Consider the following 11734-nt stretch of genomic DNA (forward strand, 5'->3'; position numbering starts at 1 on the left):
AAGACAGTATAAGCAGGATGGAGAAAGGGAGATAATCTTAGGCAGACTCCCCATTAAGGTGGAGCGGTATACAAGGCTCAATCTCATGACCTTGAGATTAGGATCTCAGGTGAACCCAAGAGTCGGACACTCAACTGACTGTGCCACTCAGGCATCCAAAAATTTACTTCCATATTAATAAATCTTAATAAAATGGCAATAGTGGAATACATAACATGATTAAATAGGTACACTTCAATCTAAGGTCAGATCTAACCTTAACAGGAAAGCACAAAAAAATCCCACTGAAGTCAGGAATAAGAGAAAGATCCACTACTGTCTTACTGTTTAATGAAAGTACTAGCCAAATTAATTTGACAAAAGAAAGAAGTATAAAAATTGGAAAGTAGATAAAATTATCTTTATTTGGTAATAATGTGATCATTTAACTGCAAAGCCCTAGAAAAACAACTGGAAAACTATTATAGATAGTATTAGAATTCTAAAGGTGGCTAGGTACAAGAAGATAAAAGATAATAAAAGTAGAAACTCCATTTACAATAGCAACAAAAAAGATAAAAAGCCAAGGGCTAAACATAACAAGAAATGTGAAAGATCTTTATGAAAAAAATTTAAGATGTTATTGAGAGATGCAAAAGAAGACTTAAACAAGAAATGAATATATCCCCTGTTGTTGAACAGAAGTTTGAACCTCAAAAAGACATCAAATATCTCTAAATCAATCTGTAAATATAACATTCTACCAATAAGAACAACAACAGAATGGAGGAGAGGAGCTAAACAAGGAAAAGTATCCAGGAAAATTATGGAACTAGAGTAGAGAAGACTATACTCAAAGAATGAGGTCATTAAGGTACAAACAGGTGAACTAATCAATGTAACAGAATAAAAGTGCCAGTAAGAACCCCAAATCATATGTAGGAACTAAGTGTACCTACAGACAATATTTCAATACTGTGATAATTCCATAGCCACTTGGAAAAATAAAGGATTCTTACCTTACTACTTTACATAATTTATATTTTGTATAGATAAGTGCATTTAACTTAAAACCATAAAAGTACCAAGAAAAAACACAAGACTTTTCATTTTAATCAGAAATAATAGTTAAAATAGGGGAGGTCTTTCTTATGATGCAAAAAGCTAAAATCCAACGAAGGATTGATAAAGATAACTACAAAAATTTTTTTAATTTCTGCTGAAAAAATATACCAGAAACAAAGTAAAAGCTAAATGACAAACTGTGAAAAATATCTGCAACACATATCAAAGACAACGAATTTCCTTAAAATACAGAGTTTCTATTAAAAATATTCAACATCCCAACAGAAAAATGAACAAAAAAAATAACCAGGCGAATAAAAAATATAAGCAAATATTATAAATAAAGTTCACAAATACAGTTCTTATATCTATTGAAAAGATGAAGAAAAATACACTTACTAGTTGGCAATTTTAAAAAAGTTTGATAACCCACTCTATTACCAAGGGTGTGGGGGGTCAGCACCCAACACCAACAGTGAAACATAAACTGCTACAACCTCTATGGAAGGCAATTTGACAATATCTATCAAAATTTCAATAGTACATAGCTTTTGACCCAGTAATTACACTTCTAGGAATTTATTCTAGACAGACTTACTCATGTGTAAAAACGTATAGAGGGATATTCATTGTATCATCATTTACATTAGCAAGACTGTAACCATTTTAAATGCCCCTCCAAAGAAAAGCTGTTTCTACACACACACACACACACACACACACACACAGAATTTCTCATTGGTTGCTTATAGGGAAAGAAGTCAATTATCTGGGGTCAAAGGTAGAAGGAAAACTTGCCTTGTATCACACACTCTTTAGCACCATTTGGATTTCATGTCACGAACATATATCACATTTCACATTTTTAAATTAGGATTTCAATGCTATTTTGCCCAGTTTTACCAGTTGTTACATTTTTCCTTTGTCAGTTTTTCAGTTTTCATTAGTAGCAATGTTAACTGTTATCCCAAGTAAAACATTGTATTTAACCAAATTCACACAGTGAAATTACAATAGTAACTTTTGTTCAATTATCCCCAGGATCTTCTTGGCCCTGAGCTCTACCTCTCCATACTTACTGTATAAAAATGTTCCCTGTTCTATACTGAGCATATACAGATTATGAGTTAGAAATCCAGGACCAACAAGCTATGAATTTCTTGGTCTAGGGGGCAAACACATCACCACTACTGCATTTTAGGAGACAGCAAAAAAGATAAGAAGCAAGGTTTCACAAGGTTTCACAACAAAGTTTCACAAAATATCATTTGTGCTCTCACCATGAATGCAGAGTCTAATCTATTTTTATGTGTAAGAATTTGATTTTATCCATTTGTCCAGAGTCGATGGGGCTGTAGAGGATTGAACCCACTAATCAATCAAATTCACAAGAAACTAACTGCTTACATATAATGCCAATGCACTCATTGAGAATTTGAGAATATATATGTGTGTATATGTACATATATATTCTCAAATTCTCAATGAGTGCATTGTGTGTGTGTATCAAGAGTATCAAATCCTGGGCACCTGGGTGGCTCAGTGGGTTAAGCCGCTGCCTTCGGCTCAGGTCATGATCTCAGGGTCCTGGGATCGAGTCCCACATCGGGCTCTCTGCTCAGCAGGGAGCCTGCTTCCCTTCCTCTCTCTCTGCCTGCCTCTCTGCCTACCTCTCTCTGTCAAATAAATAAATAAAATCTTAAAAAAAAAAAAGAGTATCAAATGCTGCACATCAAGGAATCATGCATAAATGGTAAGTATCCCCAAGGAAAACCACAAGGCCCTATGAGTGTGTATAGGGAGAAGAGAATAAATCAGGGAAGGTCCAAGAAGGCTTTCCTGAAAACACAGTGTGATTGAGCTAAGTTCCAAAGGAAGAGAAGCTTAAAAAACAAAAACAAACAAACAAACAAAAAACAGAATGAGGAGTAAGAGAGTTCTTGTATGATGGGATAGCATGTGAAATGGCCCTGTGGCAGAAGGGAGCATGATACATCTAATGAAACAGAAAATGATCAAAGAGCAAACCATGTGATGTAGAATTAACTCGAGAATTAGACAGACAACGCAGTACCTTTTAGGTGGTGTTTAAGATTTCTGCCTTACCCTAAAAGCAACGAAGAGCTAGTAAAGGGTTGTAAGCAGAGTTCAGAACAGATCTGTGCTTGCAAAAGATGAATGGGCTGTATGCACTGGAGGGTGAGAGTAGAAGCAGGAAGACTGCTTAGAAAGCTACTGCAGGGGAAAAATAAAGAAAAAAAAAAAAAAAGCCACTGCAGGAGACCTACGTGAGGGATGATGGCAGACTGGACTGGAGTTACAGTAGAACTAAAATAAACAGAACTGGGTGATTAATCACACCTGAAATGCAAGGGAGAAGAAAATTTAAGGAAGAGGCCCAAGGTTGCCTGACTGTATGGATAAAGATGCTATCACTGAAGGAGAGACAACACTCCAGGAAGATCAGGTTATTTTGTTTTGTTTCACCAGGAACTGGATAGTGGTGTGCAAAAAGTAAGAAAGCGTTCTGGACACTTAGTATCTGGAAGTCTTGGTAGAGAAGGATGAAAAAAGGAAAACGGGATTAGAGTTCAATGGAGAGAGAAAGTTAGCTACAAAAACTTAAAAAAGAAAAAAAAAATTTAACCTCAGGGTCAGCCATAAAATGGGGCTAGATATTTCTAAACCTCGCCATCACCTAAAATCTTTTTAAACACCTCAATATACAACCTTTCATTCCGGGGGAGCAGGAGGGGGAAGAGACTTAAAATGTCATGCTAGGGAAAATAATGAATTGGTGTAAAAGAATTCCAAATATATTGAGATATCAGATGTTCCTGATTCTGATAGTGAATAAATGGCAGAGGCCGCCTGTTTGGGAAGGAAGGCTGAAGCGCCAGTCAAGGGGAAAAGAAAGTAAAAAGAAAAGGCTGATCACCCCATCACATGAATTTTCACACCTTAAACACATTTATCTTTACCTCTGGACAAATGGCTGTTCTTAGCCTTGTGTGCTAAGGAAATGCAGATATAGCTCCACACCTAAGCCCCATTATCAGAAATCATGGCTTCCACTGCCATCAGGTGGTGGCAGTGAGGAAGTGCACCAACTAGGTTCTTGGGGCCTGGGAATGCCTATACCCAGCCCATGGTATAATCAATCTGAGATCAAAGACCTAAATATAAGTAGTAGTAGAGGGCAAACTGATAACAGTCTTTGGTAAGAGATTTATCTTCAAATCTGCCAATATACAAAAATATAGGTTTTTACTATTCATTTGGGGTAAGAAAAAGGATTTCTCCTTGTTTTCCTCTTTTTAAAGATCACATATTTAGCAATTCCAGAATACCCAGTTTGATACTATCACGACTCAAACCCAACTCCTAGTATATTATACATTTGACTATTTAAAACTGCTTCATTGTTAATTTTAATGGCACATAGAAATAGTTAATGTGCATTTCTAACACATATCAATAACTTCATCACAAACAAGTGACTGTCTCATTCAATGTGCAAAATTCCCTTTGTTATCTTCAAATTAATCAAATAATTTTTGACTACTTGGAAGTACAGTCATGTTAGTAAAAGGAATTCAAAAACCATCATGTTCTCAAAACTCATTGGGTTAAACAAATACATCCCTGATAAAATCAACTTCAACATTATTCACAAACAATATGGTGAATGATTAACACATCATTCCTGATAGTTCTCTTCAAGATAGAAATAAGCTTGCCCAACATAATATTTTATATTCTGGGCAGTATTTACTTCCCTATCTCCCCTGTACTATACTTAACTTACAAATGTTATCTTTTTAAAATTGTCTGCACACACACACATCGATTTGATTTGTCTTTGTTTTTTTAAGGCATCTGAACTCAAGGATAGGAAATTGTAGGCCAAAACGTAAAATAACCACATTGGGAGCATTTTTCCAATTCTCAATCAGCTGTTTTTATACAGTAAAGACAGCATAATTTTGTCACTAAGTATATTCTTGATCTTCATTTTCTCCCCCCTTAAAATCCAGATTCTGTTCTAGATATTCCAAAATATTAATAATTTAACTAGTTTTTCTTAATTCTCTTGGCTCTGTTTCCCAGCCACATCCCAACACCCCCTCACGTCTCCCCTACCCCACCCCGCGCCTTTCCTCCTCCTCCTTTCTTGTCTCAGAATGCCTAACTCTTACTCACTCGAAGTGGTTTTTACAAAAGCACCCTTTGGAATGCTCTTCCCTCTTCTCTCCTCAATCTAGCACCCTTTTAAAAATAATTTCTCACAGCTAGGCGCCAATGTCTTTCTTTTACAAGATCAAACTGCGGAAGAGGACGAGCCTGGGAACAGAATAGGCGAAACATTTGGGAATGTCAATGAAACAGCGGCCTCTCCTTTTTAAAGAAAACACAACTCTCAGCACAGAGCTTTCAACAGAGCAAAAATACTTCTTTTCGCTGTGTTCCTGCTCCCTCCCTGACCTCAAAGATACCCTTCCTTTTCTCTATGCCCCAATCCCTCTGCTATGCGTGGGCCTGCCTTTGCTCCTCCCAAGGAAAAGAAAGCCAGGGAGAAAAGAAAAGGAGCAGTAGCCTTCCCACCGCGCCCGCAACCTGTCAGGACCCTGTCCCACGACTCACCTGGCAGGTGCGGCCGCCCGGAGAGTTGCACGAAGCGGTTGAGCTGGCCAGTCCCCCGACCCCCACTGCCCCCACTGCCCCCGCCGGCCCCGCTACCTCCGCCGCCGCCGCCACTGCCAGCGGCACCTCCTCCCCGCCGGCGGTTCCTGTCCCAGCCCTGGGCGGCCGACATGACCCGCTAACGATTGCCGCAGCCGGGTCCCAGCAGCCCCTGGCCCGGCGACACTAGCCGAGCCTCCTTCCTGGGCTCCTCGAGAGACCCGGGAGACAGGGGAAGGGGGAGCGCCCTGTTCTCACCAGTGACCAATGACTGGCTTACTTGGTGACAGGCAGCCAATGGGCAGTCGTCTTCTTGGTAGGTGGAGGGAGGCGGGGAGAGACGTGGTAACCATAGCTATGGCTAAAAAAAAAAAAAAAGTGGGGGGTGAGAGAAAGGCAGAAGCAGCCACTCAACACACGCATCAACCGCAAGGAGCAGGCTCGCATCGCGGCGACTCCTGCGGGATCAGGAGGGCCAATCGAAGGCCGAGTGAGAGAGGCCACTCCTGCAGAAAGAGTCCACGCGACAGCCGGTCCTCCAGGCACGGTTAAGGTTCAGGAACTCTTTCCATAAACACCGAAATCAGAAATAGGATATATGCACATAATACACATATTTGGGGGCGATACAGTGTTCCGCCGGCTTTGCAGACCGAGATCCCTTTCCCTGACCGTTGACATACACAAAGGACTCTGTTGGTGGAGGACAAAAAAAACAGAGGCGGAGTCGAAGCTTAAATGTAAGAGTGAGGTATTCCTGGATTTATCTTGTCTTTGAGTTGACTGGCCGAGCTCCTCCCTAATAAAATACAAGCCACCTCCGAAGCAAGCAATTTTAAACCATGTTAATAAACATGAAAAATGTTCAAGCTCACCAGTAGTCAGAGAAATACAAATGAAGACCCCAATGAGAAACCATTCCTAGCTTATTACGTTAGTAAAGATTTTCAAAATAACACCTAGCAGTGAGAAGACTGCCAAGAAAAAGGTACTTTCAAAAATGACTGGTGGCTATATGAAAATGTTTTGTTCAAATACTTTTTTGCTTGTAGAAAATTTGAATCACCTTTAACACAGAAGCACAGAAACAGGTACGAAAGATCAAGGCGGAAATGCAGATATACAGATATACTATTCCAAAATTAAACAGAAAACTTGGCTTTGAAATTTTTGGGCGCAGTGCTAAGCAGGAAAATACAGATAGTTTACAGATGTTTACCAATGATAAGGGAAAAGCGGTTGTATTCTTCAAGGAAACCAAAACTTTTCAAGGTTCTTAGATATGGTGGTCTTTCTTTCTTTCTTTCTTTCTCTTTCTTTCATGTAAACCTTTATATAGGAGAACCTAAAGTGATGCAAGGAAAAAAAAGAGAGAGAGAGAGAGAATCTGCTGTAGCTGAGGATGCATGTGCTTTTGGTCAAATTTCATGTCTCCACTAGCCCCGCCTCCTTATATTTTCCTACTTGCAGACCTTCCCGGTAGGTGTTTTACCCGGTAAGCACTATCACACACTGCTTATGAAAATGTTTGAGACCTGGCGGGGGGGGGGAGTTGATGGCTCTAAAATATGAAAGTCAAAAATCAATAAGTGCTAATCTTTCTAATGAAACTACCACTGAGTAAACCAAATACTAGGTGAAGGAAATTTTATTTTTACAGGAGTATTCCAAGTAATAAATAAAGAACGATACAATATCATCATTTTGCAATCCCTAATAAATGTATCAACCCTTTGAACATCCACTGCTAGCATCACAAAATGAAAGATGACAAATATGTGCCTCTAGAACATAACTGAGAAGTAGTCTTGTCAAAAAAAATTGAACCTGAATCTCATCAGATATCTATATCTAACTACCAATTTATAGGAAATACAGAGGACAGAGGAATATTAAAAAAAAATACTACAGTGATGCAAGCCGCAAAATCCAGACTATGGAATTCCTACAGGATAAACAAATTTCTTCAACAAATAATTACAAAGGAAAAAGAGATATTTCGAAGGAAAAATCTATAGGATAAAAAGAGACTTGTGATGGTGGTATAACTCCATGAATATACTAAACATCATTGAATAGTAATGGTTGCACAACCTCGTTATTAAAAACCACTGCATTGTACACTCAAAAAGGGTGAATTTTATGGTGGATTTTATGTGGATTATATCTCAGTTAAAAAATTTTAAATAATATGGGAAAGGAGAAATGAATGGGGAGCTAGATGGAACACATTTAACCATAAGCTGAAGGTGGGTGATGAGGACATAAGAACGGTTCATTACACTGTTCTGTCTACCTTTGTATATTTTAAAAATTCTTCATAATAAAAAGGAAAAGGGGCACCTGGATGATGTAGTTCGTTGAGCGTTGGACTCTTGATTTGGGTTCAGGTCATGATCTCAGGGTCGAGCCCCAATTCAGGCTCTGTGCTCAGCATGCAGTGTGCTTCTCCCTCTCCCTCTGCTCCTCCCCCTGCTCATACTCTCTCTCTCTCTAATACATAAGCAAATAAAATCTTTTTTTTTAAAAAGTCTACAAAATAAGATTCAATTAACCAATCAGCTGAAAACCATCTCATGTAGTTATATAGTATCTTTAATACACATATGATATGTATGTAATAAATCACTTTTATTTATTTTTTTAAAGATTTTTTTTATTTATTTATTTGACAGAGAGAGATCACAAGCAGGCAGAGAGGCAGGCACAGAGAGAGGCAGAGAGAGAGGAGGAAGCAGGCTCCCTGCTGAGCAGAGAGCCCGATGCGGGGCTTGATCCCAGGACTCCGAGATCATGACCTGAGCCGAAGGCAGCGGCTTAACCCACTGAGCCACCCAGGCGCCCCTGTAATAAATCACTTTTAATTCTAGAAACAAAATGAGACTTTTGTTCCTAACTAAACTTAAAATTATTAAGTTATTTTAGAAACCTTCTGAACAGGTTACCACCAAAACTTTTTAATGTGGAATATAAGTACACTTCGATGGGATTTGACATTTGCTAAGGGGTCTTCATAATAAGTGGATACAGGGGCACTTAGGTGACTCAGTCAGCTGAGCCTCTGGTTCTTGATTTCAGCTCAGGGTCATGAGATCCAGCCCCACATTGGACTCCACACTCAGTGGGGAGTCTGCTCAAGATTCTACCTCTCCAGGTCTCTCTGCCCCTCCCATCCCCCCCACCCCACTCTCTCTTTCTGTCAAATAAACAAATAAATCTTTATTTTTTAAAAATATTTTTATTTATGGGCGCCTGGGTGGCTCAGTGGGTTAAGCCTCTGCCTTCGGCTCAGGTCATGATCTCAGGGTCCTGGGATCGAGGCCCGCATCGGGCTCTCTGCTCAGCGGGGAGCCTGCTTCCTCCTCTTTCTCTCTATGCGTGCCTCTCTGCATACTTGTGATCTCTCTCTCTCTGTTTCAAATAAATAAATAAAATCTTAAAAAATATATATATATATATTTTTTTTTTATTTATTTATTTGACAGAAAAAGCAAGCACACAAGCAGGTGGAGCTGCAGGCAGAGGGAGAGGGAGAAGCAGGCTCCTGCTGAGCAGGGAGCCCAAATGAGGGGTTTGATCCCAAGACCCCTGGTGACGCTTAACTGACTGAACCACCCTGGTGCCCCTAAATAAATCTTTAACAATAAGTAAATAATTAAGTGTGTGCAGGCACAGCTGGCTGGCTCAGTCATAGAGTATGTGACTCTTGATCTTGGAGGTGTGAGTTGGAGCCTCACCCTGGATGTAGCGATTACTTTTTTAAAAAAATTAACAAATAAGTGTGCACAGACAATATGTACGTGCTAACATAACATAATATGAAGTACCTGATACCACCTATCAAGTCATCATACCAAAAACATTCACTGGAATCTAATCAAGATTTAAGCTCCAACGTCCAGTTTACAGGAACTTTCAGGGCACAAAGGAACAGTCACATGACATGTAAAACAATCAAACAAATCTAGGGAGACAAACTTTGCCATGCCTAGACTGATTTCATCAATAAGTCAATGTCATGAAAAACAAAATGGAATAACACAAAAACGCAATGGGTAGGTGATGACCCCTAACAAAATAATAGAGGTAGGCAATGATAAAAAGGGACAAGCAGGCAGTATGTGTGTGCTGACAAGTACAATCATCAGTGAAGTATTCTTGCCAGAAAAATGAATCCAAATAAAGTCAAACCTGTAGCTCTATCAGGTTATAGGAAATACAAGAGACAGAGAATATGTTAAATAATATCTTGGGTATGTAATCTGCAAACTATAGAATGTGGATAACTATAGAACAAATAGTCTATTTTCTTCAACTTGATCTTTCAAGAAGAGGGAAAAGGAACCCACAGATTAATAGAGTTTTAAGAAATATATCAACGAGGGGTGCCTGGGTGGCTCAGTGGGTTAAAGCCTCTGCCTGCAGCTCAGGTCATGATCCCAGTGTCCTGGGATCGAGCCCCGTATCGGGCTCTCTGCTCAGCGGGGAGCCTGCTTCCTCCTCTCTCTCTGCCTGCCTTTCTGCTTACTCGTGATCTCTGTCTTGTCAAATGAATAAATAAAATCTTAAAAAAAAAAAAAGAAATATATCAACAAAAAGCAGGGTGTGGGCCTTGTTTGCATTTTGGTTAGAATAAGCCAATAATTTTTTAATGGGAAAATTTGATTGGATGTTGGATTATATTTGGGAATCATTGTTAAATTTTTAAGGTATTATGGATATATATATGTATTTTTTAAATGCATAGTTAAAATATGGTTTTTAAAAGCCATCTTTTAGAGAAAAGTTACTGAAATATTTATAGGTAAAAGACTATGATGTCTATGCTTTGCTTCAAAATCATCCAAGCAGGGACACCTGGGTGGCTCAGTGGGTTAAGCCTCTGCTTTCGGCTCAGGTCATGATCTCAGGGTCCTGGGATCGAGTCCCGCATTGGGCTCTCTGCTCGGTAGGGAGCCTGCTTCCCCTTCTCTCTCTCTGCCTGTCTCTCCGCCTACTTGTGATTTCTGTCTGTCAAATAAATAAATAAAATCTTTAAAAAAAAAAATCATCCAAGCAGAAAGGCATGGGAGACATATTGAGAATGTAGATGGAGGAAGGATGGCCTGGAGTTCATGCTTCATGTAGATGGGTGATGAGAACTGGAGTTCATGGCACTATTCTCTCTTTTGCGTATATTTTAATTTTTCCCTCGTAACAGGGTTTTTCAAAATGTTCTCAAAAGAACAGCGCTAAATTAAAGGGGACTTATAGCAAAATGTATGGGATCCTTCTGAACAAATCAACCTTAAAAAACAATTTGGGGACAATTGGGAAAATTTTGAAATTTGGAACGATTACTGGAGGATATTGGGGAAATAACATTATATTTGTTAGGTATGGTAATGATATCAAGATTTTTAAAAATCTGTTTTTTTTAATTATGCCTAATTAAATATTTAAGGACTGACTATCTTAACACCACCAGATGGCAGGACCATCTCTACCCTCCTTGAGGCTTACTCATGAAAATAGCCTCATAAGCAGTTAGAGCTTGCAGTTCACCCTAACTTGGAGAACAGGTCAGTTGGAATTAGCAAGAAGTCTGCATTGACAATATTTTCCAGGAAACTGTTTTATAAATGGTGAACACAATGATTCAAACAAATTTCCAGGATTGTTTTCCAGCAGAACTTCCATAATTACAACACTGGATGCAGTTAGAGAGCAGAGGATTGGGGAGGGGTAAAAAGTACATACTACGTTAGGAAATCTAGGAGTATTTATCATACTGACATCTTAAACTCAGCCCTGTGTAACCTGGTGCCTCTGAACCCTGACTGCACACGGGACTCGCCTGAGGCTATTACGGAAAACACTGATGATCGGTTTCCACACAGGCCATTTGGATCAGAATCCCTGGAGCACAGGCACTTGGCCATATTTTAACATTCCCTGAGTTATTCTAATTTACAGCCAGGGTGGAGAACATAAGTGTAGTCCTCTGTTCCCCACCCAATTTTATCAC

At 39.3% G+C, this 11734-nt stretch overlaps 1 protein-coding gene across 2 annotated transcripts in view; it reads right to left on the reverse strand.

The window, feature by feature from the left end:
- Positions 1 to 5988, reverse strand: part of KLHDC10 (kelch domain containing 10) — a 58678-nt gene extending 52690 nt beyond the window's left edge. The window contains exon 1 of one of the 2 annotated variants that reach the window (XM_032869253.1): positions 5689 to 5988. In XM_032869253.1, the coding sequence (XP_032725144.1) occupies positions 5689 to 5860 (172 nt within the window). In that variant the 5' untranslated portion in view covers positions 5861 to 5988. The remainder of the gene's footprint in view (positions 1 to 5688) is intronic. The other variant, XM_032869256.1, reaches the window with a different exon arrangement.
- Between the last annotated feature and the right edge of the window lie 5746 nt (positions 5989 to 11734).

This window comes from Lontra canadensis, unplaced genomic scaffold (assembly GCF_010015895.1).
Source record: "Lontra canadensis isolate GAN:19392208 unplaced genomic scaffold, GSC_riverotter_1.0 scaffold2, whole genome shotgun sequence".
NCBI classification, from domain to species: domain Eukaryota; kingdom Metazoa; phylum Chordata; class Mammalia; order Carnivora; family Mustelidae; genus Lontra; species Lontra canadensis.